At 39.5% G+C, this 22,512-nt stretch overlaps 1 protein-coding gene and 1 long non-coding RNA gene across 5 annotated transcripts in view; one reads left to right on the forward strand and one right to left on the reverse strand.

The window, feature by feature from the left end:
* On the forward strand, nt 1–5,469 carry LOC147152897 (uncharacterized). 2 transcript variants are annotated; one of them, XR_015088140.1, is made up of 3 exons: nt 1–317; nt 3,266–3,968; nt 4,045–5,469. It is a non-coding gene; the product is annotated as an uncharacterized LOC147152897 (long non-coding RNA). The 2 variants fall into 2 exon arrangements; XR_015088136.1 differs by having other exon boundaries at nt 3,266–3,340; nt 3,927–5,469.
* Nucleotides 1,346–22,512, reverse strand: part of cenpe (centromere protein E) — a 26,890-nt gene continuing 5,723 nt past the window's right edge. Inside the window, exons 13-49 of one of the 3 annotated variants that reach the window (XM_086040537.1) lie at nt 22,261–22,413; nt 22,013–22,166; nt 21,763–21,862; nt 21,369–21,612; nt 21,221–21,277; nt 20,457–20,624; nt 19,890–19,964; nt 19,618–19,686; nt 19,393–19,524; nt 18,752–18,929; nt 18,476–18,630; nt 17,931–18,029; nt 17,000–17,140; nt 14,998–15,081; nt 14,767–14,883; nt 14,564–14,680; nt 14,244–14,465; nt 11,985–12,068; nt 11,741–11,857; nt 11,534–11,650; nt 11,215–11,436; nt 10,998–11,114; nt 10,803–10,919; nt 10,486–10,707; nt 10,074–10,154; nt 8,363–8,488; nt 8,035–8,229; nt 7,744–7,941; nt 7,421–7,633; nt 6,007–6,207; nt 5,594–5,770; nt 5,276–5,376; nt 5,103–5,200; nt 3,370–3,505; nt 2,953–3,290; nt 2,823–2,870; nt 1,346–1,480 (exon numbers count right to left, since the gene is read on the reverse strand). In XM_086040537.1, coding sequence (XP_085896663.1) covers nt 1,416–1,480; nt 2,823–2,870; nt 2,953–3,290; nt 3,370–3,505; nt 5,103–5,200; nt 5,276–5,376; nt 5,594–5,770; nt 6,007–6,207; nt 7,421–7,633; nt 7,744–7,941; nt 8,035–8,229; nt 8,363–8,488; nt 10,074–10,154; nt 10,486–10,707; nt 10,803–10,919; nt 10,998–11,114; nt 11,215–11,436; nt 11,534–11,650; nt 11,741–11,857; nt 11,985–12,068; nt 14,244–14,465; nt 14,564–14,680; nt 14,767–14,883; nt 14,998–15,081; nt 17,000–17,140; nt 17,931–18,029; nt 18,476–18,630; nt 18,752–18,929; nt 19,393–19,524; nt 19,618–19,686; nt 19,890–19,964; nt 20,457–20,624; nt 21,221–21,277; nt 21,369–21,612; nt 21,763–21,862; nt 22,013–22,166; nt 22,261–22,413 — 5,238 coding nt within the window. In that variant the 3' untranslated portion in view covers nt 1,346–1,415. The remainder of the gene's footprint in view (nt 1,481–2,822; nt 2,871–2,952; nt 3,291–3,369; nt 3,506–5,102; nt 5,201–5,275; nt 5,377–5,593; nt 5,771–6,006; nt 6,208–7,420; nt 7,634–7,743; nt 7,942–8,034; nt 8,230–8,362; nt 8,489–10,073; nt 10,155–10,485; nt 10,708–10,802; nt 10,920–10,997; nt 11,115–11,214; nt 11,437–11,533; nt 11,651–11,740; nt 11,858–11,984; nt 12,069–14,243; nt 14,466–14,563; nt 14,681–14,766; nt 14,884–14,997; nt 15,082–16,999; nt 17,141–17,930; nt 18,030–18,475; nt 18,631–18,751; nt 18,930–19,392; nt 19,525–19,617; nt 19,687–19,889; nt 19,965–20,456; nt 20,625–21,220; nt 21,278–21,368; nt 21,613–21,762; nt 21,863–22,012; nt 22,167–22,260; nt 22,414–22,512) is intronic. The other 2 variants (XM_086040630.1, XM_086040717.1) reach the window with 2 other exon arrangements.

The following is a 22,512-nucleotide window of genomic DNA, read 5'->3' on the forward strand; positions in this document are numbered from 1 at the left end:
GTCACGATACAGTAAAAGCGATCTGTCATTTTACCTGACAGTGGAACGTCTGCAAACTGATATGTTCATCCTCTGAAACCAAATTTAAACTTTTTTTTGTCACATGTTGATGGGGGCAGAAGATGGGGGGAGGACTCCGAGGTACTTTTTTTTTTTTCCCACTGTGGTGACATGTTTGATGTGTGTTTCTTAGCATGTCTACAAATGAAACCGTTCCCCAGCTTCTCCCTGCTGCAAAAGGAGCCTAAAAATATGATTATTGTTGGAGTCAGTACTTTGGATTCAGGATTGCACACTGGTCTATTCGGCGTACAAAGGTATGAATTTCGATTTCTTCCATGCTACCTAACCTCCAAATGCATTGGTTTGGTTCTCCTTTATTATTATTTAGCCTCTGGGGCTTATTAAAACAATTATTTTAATGTAGTACAGCAAGTACAGGCTTTGAAATGTACTTAAACACAAAGGAGAAAAATATATTTTTATTAGTCAACTGTATACAATACCTATTTTGATAACATGATAAAACAGAAATAATTTTACTCTTAACTAGAGATATACCAATATTTTTTTTTCCAGGGCCGATACCGATTATTAGTAGTCAAGGAGGCTGATGGCCGCTATTTGGAGCCGATATTCAATTTCAGAAAAAAAGAAAATATTTGTGTTAAAATCTAAAAAAAAAACCCTCTTAACTTTGCTGTTTATTGAACATTTTTTCTGATTTGCATGAATGTTCTTCTCTGTGTGCCCTGCGATTGGCTGGCAACCAGTTCAGGGTGTACCCCGCCTACTGCCCAAAAACGAGATAGGCTCCAGCGCACCCGCGACCCTTGTGAGGATAAGCAGAATGGATAATAGATAGATGGAAATAAGAGGGCAAATACTTTTTTCACAGCTCTGTGTTTAATCCCAGAAATCTATTGTATTTTCAAAAGCTTCAAATGATACAATTCTGTAGCTTAGTCTGCTCCCTGTTGGTTTGAATGTGACACTGCAATGGAATATTTATGACAACCTCCCAAACAAGAAAAACGATCTTGCAGGTTGTGACGAAGATGAGACACATAGAACTTGAAAAACATGAGGAACCAACCAAATAGTTGCTCCAACAGAATTTAAAAAAAAAACAATGGTGCAAACTACTGTAATTCAAATGACAAACAGTACATTTAAATGCAGTTAAAAAAACAAACAAAAAAAAAAACTCCCCCAAAAAACGCAGAACTTTTAAATGTAAACAACTAATATAAAGTGTTCTTAGTATATAAATAAAGCAAAGAGTTTCTTAGGCTATCTGCAGTTTCTCCTGTGGATCACAAATCACTGAATGACACTGCCAGTATTAAAAGTGTTTTGTGATTTTATTGAACTCTAAACATACTGATAAAAAGGGAAGAACAACAATGTTGTATTCACTGTGTAACACATGACTCTGGGCCCTCCAGCGGCTGAGAGGTGCACCCATCAGACTTGGCATCTGCAAAAACAACAAAAATATACAGTCATTAATAATTGGTGTTCATGAACCAAACCCAAGTGCTGTCCCTGTGAAAATGACACCACTTGACAATTTCTTGTGTACACTGGCCAAAGCCCGAGACGACAAAAATCAGTTTATAACAACTCCAGCCATCACCTGATCAATTACCGGTTGTCTTACAAATTGTTTGACACTTTAAACCAGGGGTGGCCAAACAGAAAAGGATGCGAGGGCCACTTGAAAAAAAACAAAACAATATGTAAAGTCACTGTATGCTAAGCAATTTTATTTCATGTGTATTACATACTTTCAATTTATCATATCTGCTACATCACGTCTTTTAAAGCTGCTAAAGAGTTTAGTAATAATCCAATAAACAGCCAGTTGTGTGTTTATTTGAGGTCAGTGATTTGATCTCTACAGTGGTAACAGCCCTCTGAGGGGAAACCATATCTACGTTGTGTCCTGATTTTGACACCTGTGCACTGGACATCCCGAGCAGAAACTCATCTCCAAATTCCAAACCAAAACAAGAGCAATCATTACTAAGATGATGATCTTTAAAATAGTGCTCACTGTTTTGAAATAAAGTACAATGCAGGCAGGCTAGACACAAGCAGAGTATTTTTTTTTTTGTATGTGTCAAGGGCCAAACGGCCGATGGTTGTGTAGTAGATTTTGGACACCCTTGCTTATAAAGTTGATATCGCTGGCGTGGGCCAAAACCTCATACTGTCACAAATTAGTCAATTTAATATTCCCCCGCCCCCACAAATCATCATGCATTTGTTTTTTCCCCCCAAAGTCCTTAAAATGGCTTGCTCTATTTGACAATACAATGTTAATGTTTGAACAAATGTGCCATTTTTGGGGTCCTCTGAAAAACGATGATTTTGAAGGTATTAGGGTTCTGCCCGACACCAGCGATATGCGACGTCCGTGTTAGGCATCACCGAAGTAACAAGGTAGTGATGTGACGCACATTGAGAAATGTAAATTCACCCCCCGCCCCCAAAAAGAAGGATGTGCATCTGGTTGCAGGTTCAGTTCAATGTGTCAGTGCAGCCAAATGTAAATAATGGCCCAAGTCAAATTTCAACTATAATAATAATAATAATAATATTTAACTTGAACATCCAGTTTCTGCTAAAATCAGCAACATGCTTAATTAAACAGATCATTCAATTCTGCCCCTGAAATAAAATGAATACATAATATATAGTAATCAGTATTTGGTTCAATTTTTGTGTTATTGAAAAAGAATGAAAAAGTGAAATGACTTGAGCCATCATTTTAGGAAAGTGACTAAATGTTAATTAACACCCAAAATGTGACCGACCGCAGTTACTGGTCTCTGCAATTGCCCCATCGGGAACATGGCAAACATCTGACAAAGACAAACAGCCTTAATAGGACAACGATTTACAGATAAAGCGCACAGAGACGTGGGATTTGTTTAAGGAGTTTACCTGCACTGATTCCAAGACTGGAGTTATCAAAGAACATTTTGGGAAATGTTCTGGATAGTAGATCTGCGTTTGCGGCTTTGTCAAAAAATTTGCTTTTTGGAGAGTCAAGCAGTGGGACTTTTGATGAATCCAACAGCTTGACTGGGGAGTTCAGGCCCTTCTGAGGCGCAAGTACGAACTTCTTTGGTGACTGAGGCAAGAAGTCGGGGAACACGGGAACTTCCCGTTTGGTGGGAGTACACGGCGGTGATGGCTTAGCTTCCACTTTGGCCTTTGACTTCAGCTTCAGCGCTCTGTTTTTCCATTTGGTCAGGTCATCCTGCTGGCTGGAAATTACGCTGGGGATGGAGCGGAGCAGAACATGTCAAGAGGAAATCTGACTGACGCGGTGACCCTTATTCTGTGTCTTCGTCTTACTTTTCAAGATGCTCGATTTTGATTTGAAGCCGTTTGACTTCTTCCTCCAGTTTGCCATTTTGCAGAACAGCACTGTTCTTGATCACCAAACCCCGGGGGTTTAGAATTCGGTCACAAAGCTCTTCACCCTGCAGGACTAAAGAAGCATTCAAGAAACTTGTATGAGTTGGAAAAAGTTGAAACTGATATAATATCGATATAAAAATCGACCTCTAAATATTCATGTATTCATTTATGACAACCGCAAAAATATGCTCATTTTTCTAGCACCATTTAATATTGAGTACAAATATGTCCTCTGATCAGAATCAGGCTTCTTACAAATGTATATGAAAACACGCTATCAATCAGATATCTGACAATGCAGATTAGGAAAACACTATTCTTCTGTCCAGACCATGTGTGGAAAATAGAGCACAGGGTTGTCATAGACAGTGAAATAGTGTAAACAATTTTCCAACAAAAACACAGAAGATCTATTATTAGTAAGACCTTTTTATTTTGATGTCTGTAGTCCTTCATAAAAGCGGACTGGCTATCTTTTGTGTTTATCCAAGCATCCATCATCTGGATCTGGGACCCATAGCTCGTGACCATAGGTGAGGGTAACAACGTAGATCGACCGGTAAATCGAGAGCGTCGCCTTTCGGCTCAGCTCCTCCTTCACCACGACAGACCGATGTAGAGTCCGCACCCCGACAGACGCTGCGCCCATCCGCCTGTCGATCTCACGTTCCATCCTGCCCTCACTCGTGAACAAGAACCCAAGATACTTGAACTCCTCAACTTGGGGCAGAATCTCATCCCTGACCTGGAGAGGGCACTCCACGCTTTTCCGCCTGAGGACCATGTTCTCAGATATGGAGGTGCTGATTTTCATCGCAACCGCTTCGCACTCGGCGGCCAACCGCTCCAGTGAGAGTTGGAGATCGCGGTTTGAAGAAGCCAACAATACCACATCATCTGCAAAAAGCAGAGCTGCGATACTGAGGACACCAAACCGGACCCCCTCAACGCCGAGAAATTCTGTCCATAAAAGGTACGAACATAATCGGTGACAAAGGGCAGTCTTGGTGGAGTCCAACCCTCACTGGAAACTAATCCGACTTACTGCCGGCAATGTGGACCAAACTCTGACATCGGTGGCACAGTAGCCAAACTTTTGTGTTTAATCAATATAAAACATTTGCAAACATCTGTTTTTTACTTTTTACTTAAAAGTTTGGAGCATCAAACCCTCTCAGGTGCTATTGCTGAATTTTTTTCTTTTATTTTTTACAATCACTAAAAATGACCAAAACAACAATAATTGGTTCAACAATAATCTGGGAGGAAAAATGGTTTTGAAATACACTAATGCAAAATAAAATTCTGATTTGATGAATCTATCGAATAATCTATTCTAAAAGCATTTGATAGTGACAGTCCTACTTCCCTCACCTCCATGATTCTGCAAGCAGTATGCTGGCTCCACACCAAAGATTGGTGATACATTAAGCGCAGTCCTGTTTTTACTGTTTTCAAACTATGTTTTCCAACATGTATTTAGGTACAATTTTTAACGTGTAAATGTTCATACCATGCATAATGTTATTAGTGTCATCCAATAATATGCCTAATTCTTGAAGAACAGTGCGGCAAACTGTGCTCCTGTATTTAAATGTCGCTTTAGTATTTTTTTTTTGGTGTGGTACTGTAAAGTGTACGTGTAAATTTGAGAGCCACTGCCTTACATGACTCCTCTCCTTGCTGCTGCAACGTCCTTAGAGATTCCTTCAGTTTCCTCACTAAGTCTTCCTTCATTTGCAGAACAGTAGTCATCCTCTCGATCCTGCGAGACATATTTGGGGCAGAATGTCAAGAAGAGGGAGAATGTGGTGCTGGTACTGTTCCGGCCAGTCCTTACTCTTGTTGATGTTTATCAGAAGCAACGCTCAACTCCATTTCCTTCATGTACAATTGAGCTTGGGCTTTCTGCAGCTCAGCAACTGAAGGTGGGGCAAGTTTCTATCAGGAAGACAGGGTGTAAATGTCAAATCATTTCAGGAGAGTCTGTGTGCTTTAGTTGTGAGTGAAAAAACTTTTTTAATGTGAGCTTTCGGATTTGTATATGTGAGAAAAATAAAATTCAGCAGTCTGTGTAAGAGCGTTTAGTCTTGTATGTGTGGGAGTGAGATAATCATGAATTATGTCCACTATGGTAAGTAGTGAAGTTGAAACCAACCTCAGACTCTTGCAGTTGGCTCGTCAGGGTTTTGATGGTGTTCTTTAGTTCTTCAACTTGGACTCGACTTGCCACAAGTTCCGTCTCAAGTTGCTGAATGGCTGTCTTGTAGCCAGAGATGCAACTGTTGTTTTTTTGCCTGGCCTCTTCGAGCTGCTCATTCTTGAGACACAATGCCTGATATAGATAGCATGTCACTATTTTGATAATACACATCATGTCAATGTCTGTACTGTACAGAAAAAAAGGTGTTTCATCCTTTCATGCATTACCTGGTAATGCTAAGAATTGCGAAAGTGCTTTTGTGTCAAAAAATTGCAATATCAATGGAGAACATCTTGCACTAATTGAAGCACGTAAACTGTTGGTGATAACATGCTGTGATAGTCATGAACTAGACTGATGACACTTACTTTTACTTTCTCCTCGGATTGATGGAGTAGAACAAGTTCTTGGTTGTGACTGAGCAACGTCAGCTCCGGCCTTGTTGGAGTTTCCTCCAGCTTCTGTTGCAGAATGACACGCTTGCTTTTTTCTTCTTCCAACTGGAAATGAGCCTGCGCCACCACCTGCTGCATTTCCTGACACTGAACATTGCGGTCATCAATGATGCCCTGCAAAGGGATTAGAGAGACGATGAGCTTTGGTATGCAAAGGCAATTTCAGAGCCAAACTCCAAATCCTTGAATGCTCGCATCAATTCTGTTATGTACCACTAGGGGTTTGTTGTTCCAAAGTGCAATGAACCTCTCAAGTTCTCTCTAAATTAAATAACATGTTAAAAAAAAAAGTTTAAAGCTTTTTTTAAAGCCTTTAACAAAAAATAAATAAAAATCTCTAAAACGACACACTAAATTTACAAAATTGCCAATGCCAAACAATCACAGTTAAGGGAATTTAGTACAGTACATTTAAAATAACATTATATTGTTAGCTATATAAGTGGTACTTAATTTTTTTTTCTTAACGTTTATAAAAGATGTTTAAAAAATAGATCACAAATGTACTGGTGACATTGGTTTGACAACTCGCCAACAATTTTTGCTGCTGCTTTGAGCACTGCCCCCTTTGTCATTTTCCAGAATACCTTTTAGGGGTATGTTTGACTATGTATGAATATCCTTAGTCGCATCTTTCCAATTTAGTGGTGATTTGAAGTTTGAATGGCAAAATTAGGCCAAAAGGTCAATTAATGTCTTAAAATGCAAGTACAATTTTATGATACAACTCTTTGGGATCTGGAAGGAATTATCCAAACTATAATCGATTAGAGTAGAAGATTTTTCATTGTCATCCAACAGACTGTGGTGGTACTTTGATGTACCACAGCAATTTGACAACTAAATTGAATCGCAGAACTTTATAAAATCCAATAACTTCATCTTGATGTGCTCACACATTTTTCAGGCTCGGCGCTTGTTTGGAATGACTTCCTAGAGAAATATCTGCAGGGTTCCAATATTTTTTCACCAGCTAGACAAATGTTCATGGAGTTTGTAGTGCCTTCACTTTAAACACATGGTGCAAAAGAAGGCTTTGAAACAAATCATGTACAGTAAACACTACAAGCAAAATGCGCAGAACATCCACGGTGCATATGCTGTAATGCCGTTTGGCCTTTAGTTGAACAATAGAACAATATAGGCACATGGCTCTTAAGCATCTAAACATTTAACTGTTACCGTCTGTTGAAAGAACAGTTATAGCCTGGCTAATGTTTCCCCCCCTTAATCGGCGCCAGGCTAATATAAAAAAAATTGCAAAGCATCAAATTAAATGCACACCAAGTTAGGCTGAAAAATAAATAAATGAGAACATGGACCATACCTGCAAAAACATTTGTCTGCTTTGCAACACTGCTGATCTGCTGTCAGCCTCAGTACTAAAGAGGCTGTGCATCCTACTGACAAGTAATGGCGGCCTGGTGTGCTCATCCTGCACCAGCCTCAAGAACCTCATCCTTTCTCTGACCTCAGCGGAAACTTCATTGCGGTAAGACTCCAAGCCTGCCCAAAGTTTCTCCAAAATGTCGCCCAATTTCTGTAAAACCAAGCATGTATGTCGGTTTTAAAAGCATCAAAGAACAAGAAGATGTGCAGTAATCCTCCGAGCCCCGCGTAACAGAAAAACGGCCAGTAAGGAAAGCTCACCTGCACATAGAACTGTCTTTTTTTAACCAGCTCACCCAGTCTGTGTTCCTGGTCTGAGCAACAGTCCAGGTCTTCAGGAGAGTAGGCTCTGTATCGCAACACATCCTGCGAGCGCCGCTCCTCAAAGATAGACACATCAATTCTGATCGACTCCTGAAAAATCCTCTTGTATACCCTCGCCTTGCCCAGAAGGGCATCCTGTAAAAAGCAAAGAGCAGAATTTGGTAAATACTGTATGTTAAGAAAGGACTTGAAGGAAAAAATCAAATGGAAAGAACGCATGTTATTTACAATAATATTCCGGAAAGTCCTCAAATGCTTGAGTCCCAGGCTACAGACAATGTTGTGGGCTTTGACCGTGGCTTGAGGAAAGGAGTCGTAGACCCCGGCACTGAGGAAATTTTCCACCCTCAGAATGTCATCTTTGAATGCGGGGTGAGGCTGGCTGGATTCGTCTATAAATTGATCCAGTCTTCCAAATAACTCCTGGAAATTGTATCATTTGAGGGGTATCAGATAAAGTACTATGAAGCTTGCGGGGGGTATGTGTGATGTAAAAGCAAGGAGAGATGATTTCACTACTTCCGTACCCAGCAAAAATGCAACATGACGCATTTACCTGAAGTTGCAAAGTTGAGTCGTGCAGCCTTGATGATGAAGTCACCTTGGAACCGGTCAAGTCTCGGTCGCAAACTGTAAGCTTCTCATTGAGTACAGAGATGGTTGCGTTTGCTTCAACGAGCAACTGAAAAGGTGAATAAGAATAGCACGGTAGTGAAACCTTGAGTGTCGACGAACACAAAAGAAATACAACGCAATGTTATTATATATAAATTGCTTAATGAGTTTTCTCTTTTGTCTTATTCTTGTTAAAATAAAGTTTAAGGCCATCCAAGTTTTGCTTGTGGAGATTTATCTAAATGTTGTGCTAAATAGACAAAATTTAAAGAGCCTATATCATACAAAAATCAAATTTGGGGCTTTTAGCTATGTTGAAATGCTAATTCCTCAACAAAAACCTCCCCAAAGGGGTGTTTTCTCCATTCTCTGACCATTCATGCTCTCTAAGCACCAGCTCCCCCCGATGCAAGAAAATGATTGGGTCTTCACTCAATTTTACAGTGTCAAATTGGGGGAGGCACTCCCGTACCGCCCCTGCAAAGTAAACGCACCCCCACTTTCTCCGAGCGGCCAGCAGGACGCCTGACATTCGTATCCGGGAAAGAGGCGCATTGAGCGGCCTCCCCGGCGACAGACCATTCAGCAACTGTTTGCCTGTGATCATTATTTCTCAGAGGACTTCCTGGTGACCCTTAGCTAGTACCAAAGTGAATTGGGCAGAAGACGAAACCTTAAAACTGCCGCAATTACAACAATCAAACCTGATGGAGAGGCCAGAGCTCTAAGTCAATCAAACTGCTAGCTAAATGATGACATAATATTGGCATTAATGCACTAACATTAGCTTTGTTGTCAAGCAGCAAGCGCCATATGTTAGATGCATTTTGTTGTATAAAAAATAAACCTACTTGTGACACCGTTTATACAGCACTGATGGACTATTCATCCATACAAACGGTAAAGATTGCCACTTGACTCTGGATTGAGGACGTAAGGCTCCACAGTATTTTCTCCCATTTGTTAATATTTATTGTTTGATGCGCACCAGCCGGCATTAGGATGATGTCGTGAAAGGGGCGTGGAAGCCACACGGGGAGAGGCGGAGTTTTCGTGAGCCAGGCATCTTTCTTTCAGGTTAGAAAAATAGCCACCAAAATAACTCATGTTTCAGAAGAAATTAGATGGCCATTGTGCCAAAGGTGATAATCTTATATGCCTAGAGTTAACTGTGGAAAGCTTAAAAGAGCATGATATAGGCCCTTTAAGACAATGTCAATCTGTCCTTCAAGTGTTTCAATGCAATAATACATTTGTCAACACCTTAGCTAAAGTTGCTTAACTTTAAATAATATACCAATGAGTAGCGGGTTTTACTGTATTCTGCACAGTACACTGACAAAAAAGCTTTACTCCATTTCATTTCGTCAAGTAGTTGCACGAAATAAAAGCATCTGAATCCAGATAGATTTTTTAAGCAGACTATGCATCTACTTTAAAAATATCTCTGGATACAGATGTTTATTCTGTGCAACCACTTGACGAAATCAAATGGAGTAAATTCAACCACTTTTTTCAGTGTGGGAAAATAATACATTTACTTCTGTAGGAGAAGAGTGTGGCCCTAAACTTGGCCCATCTGTAATGTATATTGGTGTGAATTGGCATTACAGAACTAAATGTATGAAGACAAAAAAAAGTTCATAACAAACCTGCTGTGACATGACTGCTTCTGCTTGAGCCACCGTTTGATTTTCCTTTAATGTATTTAGCTGCTCCTCCAGCTGCTCTACCTAAAGGCAATCAGCATTTGTCAGAGAGAATAATTTACTGTATTTTAAGACTACCCTTACTGTAAGTAAGAACATTAGTATTTAGAAGATGAAGAAATATGTAGCGTTGCATGTCTTGATGGAAATGTACATGTTAAGTTGTGTTTTTCCTTACAGCGCATGTGTGCAAGGGGTTTTTGGGGGTACCTAAGATAGGGCGAAGATGAGATTCTCATTTGTTAAAGAGAACTTGAGTGAGTGTTGCACGGGGTCCAGGTACCAATACCATTCCGTGATTTTTTTTTTTGGAATCAAAAATGGCTTGATAGCTAACCTAGATGGAGTCCCTTACCATCTCCATATTTTCCTCGTGTTCTGTTTTGAGCTGGACCTTCTCCCGTCTCAGGTGCTCCACCATCTCAACGAGCTGATCCCTCTCTTCACTGAGGGACGTCACTCTGCACAGCAACTTCTGATTCTCTTCTATGAAAGTCTGATGCGCAGCTTCCTTGTTGATACATAGGTCGTCCCTCTCTGCTTTCACCGTTTCAAGCTCTCCACTTAAAATCTTCATCTGTTTGAAAGAGGTGTATTTTATAGGCACAAACAGTTCAAGGATGGACAACTCATCTGGGAAAAATAAAATCAATGACAACTGTTGTTACTTACACTTTGCTCAAAATCAAACTCCTTCTCCTCAGTGACTTTGACAAGATTATAATTCTTCTTCTTCAGTTCTTCAAACTCATCTTGAAGGGAATGTAGAAGCTTTTGAGACTCTTCAACCTACAAATGAGGAAACAAGTGGAGGTTTAGGGTATTTATAAAAACATGTTCCATTTTTAAAAATATGTTTTAACAAACTTGATGTTCCAGTTGAGCATGTTTTTCTTGACCCATTCTTTCAAAGTCATTATTTTTCTGAACTTGCTCTTGAAGCTGCGATCGGAGGGAATGTAGAAGGCTTTGGTCCTCTGCAGCCTAATATTTGAATAAGAAAAAAGTTTCAAGGGGCCCAATTAAGAGAGAGAGAAAGAAACGCAGTAGATGGCAAAATCATCAAAGCTATGTAGTCCCTTACCATCTCCATATTTTCCTCATGTTCTGTTTTGAGCTGGACCTTGTCCCGTCTCAGTTCCTCCACCATTTCAAGGAGTTGATCCCTCTCTTCACTGAGGGACGTCACTCTGCACAGCAACTTCCGATTCTCTTCCATGAAAGTCTGATGCCCGGCCTCCTTGTTGAAACAGAGGTCATCCCTCTCTGCTTTCACCGTTTCAAGCTCGCCACTTAAAATCTTCATCTGTTTGAAAGAGGTGTATTTTATAGGCACAAACAACAGTTCAAGGATGGACAACTCGGTTGGGAAAAATAAATCAATGACAACTGCTGTTACTTACACTTTGCTCAAAATCAAACTCCTTCTCCTCAGTGACTTTGACAAGATTATAATTCTTCTGCTTCAGCTCGTCAAACTCATCTTGAAGGGAATGTAGAAGCTTTTGAGACTCTTCAACCTACAAATGAGGAAACAAGTGGAGCTTTAGGGTATTTATAAAAACATGTTACATTTCAAAATATATATATCTATATATGTTTTAACAAACTTGATGTTCCAGTTGAGCATGTTTTTCTTGACCCATTCTTTCAAGGTCATTATTTCTCTGAACTTGCTCTTGAAGCTGAGATTGAAGGGACTGTAGAAGGCTTTGGTTCTCTGAAGCCTAACATTGATTTAAAAAAAAAAAAAAAAAAAAAAAAAGACAGAAAGAAATACAGTAGACTGCAAAATCATTTCATGCTTGGCAAAATGTTATTTTGCAACGTGAATAAGGCAAAGCTTCCACATACCCCATCAATAAATTGCTGCAGCTCTCCCTCTAGTTGGCTCTTCTGCTCAGTGACCACTTGCAGACTAGCCTGAAGTTGCTCTTTCTGAAATGGGAAAACAAGCATGACTGTCTGTGGAAAAATCAGACCGACTAGGCTGGAATCAGAACTGACGGTACTCCTCAAGTAAGCTTTACTGGGTCAAAAACATACAATATGTAAAATAAAAGAGCAATATGAAAGTAGTAATGGCATTTTTCACAGGTCGCAAAGTCGCAACATACACCAAAATCCTAACAGATACACATGGCTCGCTACTTGAAAGTCACCACAAAGGAGGGGGTAGGAGGTGTACCATGATAACGTGATAATGCAGTTTGCTTTGCTTTAAGATGTTGGTACACAACTTTGTTGGTGATTATTTTATTTGGCAGTCTGAACATTCGACTGAAAACTGATATGAACTGAACTGTGGACTTTGTGACCAGTACCCCTGACCCCCAATTTGAGAGGCCCTAATATAAAATCTAGTTTTGAAACATGCACTAAGTAACCAAAGGCCAATTAAACAAACTAGTAGACACAGCCTTAATTAGGGTGCAGTACAACAACACTAAATCACTACAGTTACATTGTGTTGTTTTTGTTGATTCAGTACCAGAGACAATTTGGAGGAAAAAACGCTTTTACTTCCCTCGCGCACTTGCAAGCATAACATCCAACAAGAGTCCGCTCAAAACAATCTCGCGGTACCCCCAAAACCTTGCGCACATGCGCTGTAAGAAAAACATAACTTAACAGATCATGCATCTGGTTAGGAAGTGCGTGTGAGCCTATAAAGCCCCCAGTAGCACTGATGAAAAACTGCAGCCTCCTCCATCACATAAATTGCCCGTATCTGGATTAGATGGTCTGCTGATGTGTACTCTCACTAACTCCATAATATTTGCTCTTTAGATTCCAAAGATATGAACAGTGGCATTGCTGGGCTGTATTCCACATGGGTTTTGAGGTCAAAGGGCACCGACATTGCACATGCTAATAGACGAAAGAAAAACATTAAAAAAAAGTAAGGAACAAGTAAGCCAGGAATAGACCATGACAGTGATTAGAAGTGCAATAGCTGCCTTGTTTTATTGCCATCCATTCCCGCCCTTAGGACTTTAGTGTTCTATTATTATACTGCCGCCTGTTTAAGATGTAATTTGACGCCCTTAAAATGCTTCAAAACTCACCAAATTTTGCAAGCACATCAAGAATGGGTGAATTTGCGATGCTAGGTGTGGGAACGATAATCGTTTTTTCGATGCATCGTTCGGCGTATTAAAAAGATTCTGAATCGATTCCTATCAATTAATTACGTATTAATAATCAATATTTAAAGTTCAAATAAAAAACTAAAGGCCTGCGCAAGTCATTAAGTGCGTTTGTACGTCAGATGTCTGTGCTAGGCTAAGCTAATATGTGACAGGATGGCGGCACAAACAAAACGTCATACGAGCGCAGCGAAGTCAAAGTGTGAAATACAAATCATTGCTCTTCCTTGAGTTTTTTGTTTTAAAAAAAATGTACCAGTGTTTTGCAGGGACTATAAAATGTAAGCCAATGTAGTGATGCATCGGAATCAGAATTGAATCAAATCATAGGCCTCTGAATCGGAATTGAATCGAATCATGGGCCTCTGAATCAAAATCGTATCATGATGTACCCGTAGATTCCCACTCCTATGCGATATGCGGTAGTCTTCTGCCTTTTAAACATCTTTGCAATTGCAAATGTCATCAACATTGCTTTTATTCCAGAAAAGCCATCTCAGCCAATCACATTCAATAGACGCATGGATCAGTTATAATTGGGTAGGTGTGTGTGTGTGTGGGGTGGGGTCACTAATTCCACCCAACACAATGCAGTGACTCACTCTGAAGTTACACTCTGGGCTACGAGGGTCAACCGTGGAAACATTTCAATAAAAAAAATAATAAACAAGTTTGACCACAAGAGGGCCTGTGGGTTTATAAAACCCACCAATCCTATATCATCTACACCACTGGATATGAATCATATTGCTTGCTGGGATGGAAGTACAATCGGCAATGTTTATACAAAGAAGAACAACTTCCTGTTACTAACTCTTTAGGACAATGATTCCTAATCTTGAGACTCATCCCTGAAGACACAAGCGGGTGCTTGTTTTTTTAAAATGATTTATAACCACTTAATGGATTATAATGGACATCCCCAGTTGATGGGCCATTTTTTAAACTATATAGAGTCCCTTACCATCACTATATTTTCCTCATGTTCTGTTTTGAGCTGGACCTTCTCCCGTCTCAGGTGCTCCACCATCTCAACGAGCTGATCCCTCTCTTCACTGAGGGACGTCACTCTGCACAGCAACTTCCGATTCTCTTCCATGAAAGTCTGATGCCCGGCTTCCTTGTTGAAACATAGGTCACCCCTCTCTGCTTTCACCGTTTCAAGCTCTCCACTTAAAATCTTCATCTGTTTGAAAGAGGTGTATTTTTATAGGCACAAACAACAGTTCAAGGATGGACAACTCATCTGGGAAAAATAAATCAATGACAACTGTTGTTACTTACACTTTGCTCAAAATCAAACTCCTTCTCCTCAGTGACTTTGACAAGATTATAATTCTTCTGCTTCAGCTCGTCAAACTCATCTTGAAGGGAATGTAGAAGCTTTTGAGACTCTTCAAGCTACAAATGAGGAAACAAGTGGAGGTTTAGGGTATTTATAAAAACATGTTACATTTTAAAATATATATATATATGTTTTAACAAACTTGATGTTCCAGTCGAGCATGTTTTTCTTGACCCATTCTTTCAAGGTCATTATTTCTCTGAACTTGCTCTTGAAACTGAGATTGGAGGGAATGTAGAAGGCTTTGGTTCTCTGAAGCCTAATATTGATTTAAAAAAAAAAAAAAAAGAAAGAAATACAGTAGACTGCAAAATCATTTCATGCTTGGCAAAATGTTATTTTGCAACGTGAATAAGGGAAAACTTCCACATACCCCATCAATAAATTGCTGCAGCTCTCCCTCTAGTTGGTTCTTCTGCTCAGTGACCACTTGCAGAGTAGCCTGAAGTTGCTCTTTCTGAAATGGGAAAACAAACATGACTGTCTGTGGAAAAATCAGAGGGACGGACTAGGCTGGAATCAGAACTGACTGTACTACTCAAGTATGCATTAGTGGGTCAAAAACATACAATATATAAAATAAAAGAGCAAAAGGAAAGTAATAATGGCATTTTTCACAGGTCACAAAGCCTCAACATACACCCCAACATCCTAACAGACACACACGGCTTGCTACATGAAGTCAACACAAAAGAGGGGGTGGGGGGGGTATACTACGATAATGTGATGACGCAGTTTTCTTTGCTTTAAGATGTTGGTACTCAACTTCATTGTTGAGTACTTTATTTGGCAGTCTGCACATTTGAATGAAAACTGTGACCACAAAACTGAACTGTGGACTTTGTGACCAGTACGCCTGCTCCCCAATCTGAGAGGCCCTAATATATAATTTAGTTTTGAATCATGCACTAAGTAACCAAAGGCCAATTAACCAAACTATTAGACACAGCCCTCATTAAGGCTTCTTTATACACTCGGAGGCGATGTCCGGGAGCACATCACTGCGGCAATGCCGCACGCAGTTTGCCTTTATACTCGCGCACAACCCACACGCATTGTTTTGAAAATGCGTTGCAGATTGACTCCAAGTGGTGAGGTGTCGCTACGGCTGATACTGATGAGGGTGGAATTTCCTCTTCCTTTTATGGGCAATTCCGGTCGGCGTTTTTACTGCCGAGCAATGATCAAGACGACGACGACAACAATGGATATCGTGCCTGCTGCAACAGAGGGACCTAGATGACTAGACGATGCATTTAATTGTATTGCGAAATCAATCAGGAAGGTAGGAACGTGTGTGTAGAACCGAGCTGGGGAAAAGCATACGTCATCGCAACATGTGACACAACGGACCAATCACAAAAGAGAATGCGCACAACGTCCTATACGCAGCTACAATTTCTGACGTGTGCGGAATGTGTTGCAGACCCGTCACCAACACGAGTCGGTCACGTGATGCAATGCGGCAGTTGTCGCCCGCGCTGACGAGGGAGTATCAAGAAGCGTATAGGGTGCAGTACAACAACACTAAATCACTACAAACAATTACCGTATTTTCCGGGCTATAAGGCACAACTTTTTTCCTAGGTTTTGAGCCATGCGGCTTTTTCTTCCACCGCTCTAACCGGAATTACAGTGCAATTCAATACATTTGCCATTAACCGGATGTGACTGCAGGTGGAGGAGTTCAACAGGCGAGGGCGCTATGCACTAGATTATTGCATTAGGTGCTGTAACTCTTTGATTTTATGTTTTCCGAGAGGTCCTTGAAGTGCACATGAATGTGATTGGCTCATGTTAGGTATGTTCTGTTGTTTCTGGTGGACCCTAGCTGACAAATTGGAGCGTCAGCTGGCAGTGAAATGTACTGTTTATTTTCTCTTAATTCTGTTCAGTTTTAATCAGCAACGTTGCTGCAGTGTAAACAGGCACCGTTAGGAAAGAATCTGTTCAGGTACATTTACAGTTCATAATCGTTATGTAAATGCAGTGAATATCTTTTTTTTTTTTTACATAGCTATGTGTGGCTTATATGTTTTTTTTTGTTTTAAAAATAATAAAAATAATAATAGGCTTGTATAAAGGTGCGTCTTATAGTCGTGAAAATACGGTACCTTGTGTTGTTTTCATTGTGGAGACTACTGGAACAGTAATGACACATTCATATCCAATTGCATCAATCAAAACTGAGCATTATCCTAAACAATAGTTGATACAGCTCTTGTACTGGATCTTTGTATTTGCAAATGGTTATGTCTTGGCCTGTTAAGTGCATGTCTCAGGTTTTATGGATTGAAAAAAAAATAGAATTGTCTTTATCAAGTTGTCCAATGTGGCATTCCACATTTTTTTAAAATTATGTTTTGGCAACTCACTTGTGTTTGAAGCGTCTCAAGCTCTGTAGACATGTCATCAAAAGGCTTTCCTAACTTGGATGTTTGGGAATCTTTCAGCTGTTGTTCCAGATCAACTATTTTCCCAAGCGCAGTCCTCAGCTCTTCCTGATTCTCAATCATCTGTTTTGACGACAATAATTAGTGTTGACACGATATCAAAATTTTTACTTCGATACTATACCTGCATGAAATAAAACAACATTCTAAAACTAGCAAAAGCAGCACAATAACTGACAAAAGAACTTCAAATAAAAAAAGTAATTAATTCAAAATATTAGGATATGCTTGATAAGAAAATAGCATTTTAAAGATTGTCAACCACTTATGAACATTTGCACACATGACAAGGGAGAGTGAGATAAATATTACGTTTCTTTCTAAATTTGTTTATATTTTATAGACTACATGTAAATTAAACTTTAAGAAATCTAGTTTTTTTTTTTTTTTTTAAACATCACTACTAGAACATGTGCACAGAGGTTTATAAAGCCATTAGTGTCACATCCACTCTCATGCAGTATTGAGCAGGTTATGATCATTTTCATGGCCAAATAAGCAGCTGTATAGGATCTATGCTTTTTAGACACAGACTTGGGCAAGTCCGAGCTTAAGAACTTTTTTTTTTATTTTTAAATGTATTCAATGCCTGCATTTATTTGTTTATATAAGCATAAAAAAAATAATAATAAAAAAAGGTATCGAGGCGCTTTTGATGCCGAAAAATCACGGTACGGTAATGGTACCGGTATCCCGTACAACATGACAATTACTTGCAGATTGAGCTATGCGACTTGGACACACACACACGCAAAACAAACAAAAACAACAACAAAAGAAAAAAAAAAAAAAAAAAAAAAGACGCATGGACAGAAATGAAAAGGTTTAGTAGAGCGGTAGGGTGAAAGCTGACCAAATCTATATTTTCTTGTAGATCCATCCGGAGCTGGTCTCTCTCCTCTGTAAGAGCGGCAACCACTGACTCTTGCTTCTCCATCTCTTCAGCAGAAATCTGAACATCAGACATTACAAGATTTTCTTTATCCTCCTTTTTTAAAGTACTTGTATCGACACTGCATATGCTTACAGTTAGGGCTGAGAAAAAAAATTAAGTCGACCACAAAAATATATGCGTCAAAACTAGAATAATTTTAAAACCATAAAGACCCCTCGTAATCGATGGAATAATCTATGGGACAACCTGGATAATTCTTACAGTACATCAGGGGTCTCCAAAATCAGTTTAATTGTAAATGTAATACAGCAATGTTAAAGTTGAACCAATTATTTTAAGTTGAACTTTTCCTGGAAAAAAAAAAATATCTAGTTTAAAGCCATTTCTTATGGCATCTAAGCAGTATGTTCCGCTATAATTAGGGTCTTTTTGGAAAATGTGCTCCCCGGGCCCCCCAAAAGATGGTATTTGAGTTTGAGGTTTTGCTCCATAAACAAACAAACCTCCTTCTCCAGGTTGTTCACTTCGAAAGGGGGAGCCTGAAGTGACCTGAGTTCCTGCAGCTGAGCTCTCAGGTCTCCCTCAGCTTCTTGAGATGTTGCAAGCTCCTTTTTCAGGTTGGCCACTGTTCTCTCAAGTTCCACACTATCCATCATATCTGTGGACAGAAAACATTTCATCACTTGCCATCACTCTCAAAATTCACTGCCACAAGGCTGGGCTACTTTGAGGATTAGCAGCGCCCAGCAGTGGCATTATAACATTTTATAAAAACCTACTTCTGGGGGCTTTGCCATCAAGTAGAGTGGTTAGCTTGATGTTCTCGTTAAACACAACATTGAGCTCTTTCTGAAGATCCGCCTGCATCTTCCGGAAATTAGCTTTTTCAGCCTTAAGTTGGAAATGCAGGCTGTTGACTTCAGCTTCCATCTTTTCATGGCTGACAGTCAGGGTCATCTGAAGAGAAGATAATGACAAGAAAATCAGCTTCCGAACAAAACTCAATTTGCTTACTCATACAGTGGACCGCCGCATACACATGCATTTCTTACCTCCGCATACACATGTATTTGCCGACATTTGATCAAAAATAAATCTTTTTGGGTGTAAGCCTTTTCTGTGGAGAATGGTTATTGGCGGCTTACTTTAATAAATAATTAATACACATTTCATACATATTAATAATGTCATAGAACACCTGGGCAACAAAACATCAGTCAAATGTTCCAACACTTTTGATCACATGAAAAAAAGGTTGGGTTCACACATAAGGTTCTATCTTCCAAGTTATGTATGGATCCAGATATAAATAACCTGCAATAAAGGACGTACTGTTGATCTCTTATACTAGCAGTCTTTTGATGACAGACCCAAATGTTTTGGTATGAGGGAAATTGATGTCTTTTGTCCAATTTGTTACCTTCAACTCTTCCAGGGCAATGTTTTCACTGCGCAGAACTGCCCATTCTTTCCTTGTCTCTCGTCCAAAGGCCTCCGCATCATCTAGAGAAAGACGAAGGTTCGCCACTTCTTCAGACAAATCCTTACCACACTGAAAGAAGGAAACAAATGGTCCAAGTAGTTCAACACAGCACAAACAAAAAGAAAAAATATATATATAAAAAAAATACTCCATCATATGTACCATACTCTGAAGATCATCAGCAATTTTGCTTTTCTTCTTCAGCTCTTCAGAGACAGTCTCCATATCTTTCTTTAAATAAAAACAAACAAAAACATTTAATTTGTTTCAATGCACTATCAGGACGTTTAAAAAAATGTATAAAAATAAAACTACACATTACATTTTTTTAAATCAAATTGAACAGATTAAATATTGTTACTGAAGAAGGGGCATTCATTTTATTTATGCCCCTTAGTTGAAAAAAAAAAAGCTGGAACTCTCAGCCACCTCACCTTAAGTTTGAAGTACTGGAGATCACGAGTTTCCATAGCTTCCTTCAATGAAGAAATTTTATTTTGCAACTCACTCTGTGAGATCACAAACATTGGCAAAATGTCAACATTTTCTAACAAAAGTCTCATTAATTACAAGCAATGCTTTTAAGTTTTGTATCACATGAAGATGTTCATAACTGGAAATAAAAGTTGAAAATCTGATTTATTGTCTCAGTTTTCAGAATACAGCAAAACTAACTGTAAAGAAATGTCCTCACTTAATATTTTTGAAAGGCAGTGTACCTGCACATGTATGTAAATGTACAGTAAGGGCAAGTGACCAAAGGAGGTAAATGGTGTTATGTTGCTCTTTTTTTATACAATGAGAGGATCTTAGAACTTTGAAAGGCAATGCTTTAAAAAAATGAGTTGCGTATTGCAACCTTTTGAAAATAGCACCTGTAAAATAACAATTGCAAACTGCAGTTTGTTTGTTTTGCAGGTCAGTTTTTAAGACAATTCTGGCAATGTGGCCTGTAATCAAAAGAACATTCTCCGAATGCTGATACGTATTTCCTTAATTACCTCATTTTCCTTTCTTATCTTTGCCTCGAAAGATATGAAATCCTCCAGCTCCACCTTCTCCACAAGTTCCTGTGAAAGAACAGCTTTCTCCTTCTCCAGTTTTTGAGTCTGCTCCACAACAATGTCCAGCTCCTGCTTGAGATGGTCTCGCTCAGATGCCAGCATATCCTAGAAACACAAACAGCCAAAACTCCTTTGATGTTTTTTCCTTTAATCATAAATAGCTGGTGTGCATGTCTTTTTGTTGGCATGATTTTTTTTTTTTTTTTAATTGTTGTTAATCTGAGATATGCATTAATTAGATATCTTAAAAAAAACAACAACAACCCCCTAACCCCCCCCCCCACACACTTTTTTTTTCGGGGGGTTAAAAAGGAAAAACTGTTTAAAGCACAGTTTAAAACCCAGAAGTGAACAAAAAGGGAAACATATGCTTTCGTAGATGCAAGGCGGCATAAATATTTAAAGGCCAAGTCACCCAGCCCTAATGACATAAAATCAAAAATGTATTGCAGTAAGTTGAGGACAGTGTCTGCATGCTGCCAGAGTCAAATTGTATGCCAGGACATATTGTGCATAGTTTGTTAGTTATCTGATTACCCAGGATCATGTGATAGATGCACTCTAATTGAAGTTCTGGCTGTCATGCGGAAATGTTGATCTCAAATTAGTAGCTCCCAAAAATGTCAACTCCATTCATTGTGTCATGTGCGATCATTTCACAACAGCAGAATTCAAAACTGGATTTGATGGGAGAAAGTTACCTTCTCTGTGGCTAGAATCTCACAACGCTGGACAATCTCTGCAAAATGTATTCCCAGCTAGGGTAGAAACAAAAAAAGGTTGGCGTTCAAAATAAAACCAGCACAGTGTGCACGAGACCATGTAAACAGAACTTTGTAAATGACACACCTGTTCGTCAGACTCAGACAGAGTGTCGCTCTGTTCTTCAAGTTGTCCTTTCAGATCTGCCACGGCCAGCTCCAGCAACACTACTTTCTCTATGACCTCAGCTTTTTGCTGAGCTTCACTTTGGAGCTGGAGGTCAACTTCTGCTGACTTCTGCTCCATTGCCACAATTTGATCCAAGGCTTGCTGCTTTTGCTGGACTACTGTTTGAAGTTCAAGTTCCAGTTCTGCCACTCTTTCCCCTGACCTAAAATGTGCATGAATATATACACTTGCTTATTAAATAGTTTTAGACAGTCTATATACTAAAAAAAAAAAAAAAAAATCTAAAAAAAATCGAATTAATAGAAAAAAAAACCCTGCAACAATTCAAATGTGATTATAAGAGCACTAGTACCTGTGACCCAAGCTACGGAAAGTAACCAAGTCTGGACTTCCGGTTGTGTCATCTGATGACTCATCAGGAATCTCCCAGTGACCGTCAAAGTCTTCCCCCTCTATTAAAATCAAAAGTTGCACACGTAAATGCAGCTCTATTTCACCCCTGCTGACCGCCAGAGGCATGAAAATCCATCTTGCAGTACAAACAACGAGCATGCAATGAAATAAACGGGACTCTAACTTGAATGTGCCGTTAATGTCCTTACCTTCAACCAGCAGCTCCATCACACAGGAGCTATCAGCTTTTCTCTTCAAACTGACAGACTCAGCAAAGCTACGGTCTGACAGACCAGCTGGAGTAGGAGATGGGTGGGCCAAGCGTAACATTTTCCCTCCCCATGTAACCCTGCGTTTGGGCACCTTCAAAACAATAAATGGTAGGCATTGTTAGGACAGCAATGAAGAAAAAAAAGCAGAATTTAAATACTCCAATATTATTTTGAACACAAGTTACCCTTTGTACATGTGTGAGGTTGGTGCTAGTGACCAGCAGTTTGGTGAGGTTTCTTATTCTGTCCTCTTGTTCTACTTGAAGTTGATGTTTTTCTTGGAGAAGTTGAGAGAGCACTTCTTTCTCTGTTGCTGTGGTCTGTGTTTCTGAGGAAACCTGCAGTGAGGTGGGGGTGTCACGCCATTAACGCATCAAAAGTGACTCCGCAATAGAACCCGGGCAGACGGACAAAGCATTGCAGTGGGGAAAAAAAAA

This window comes from Filicampus tigris, chromosome 1 (assembly GCF_054856515.1).
Source record: "Filicampus tigris isolate MCC_2025a chromosome 1, RoL_Ftig_1.0, whole genome shotgun sequence".
NCBI classification, from domain to species: domain Eukaryota; kingdom Metazoa; phylum Chordata; class Actinopteri; order Syngnathiformes; family Syngnathidae; genus Filicampus; species Filicampus tigris.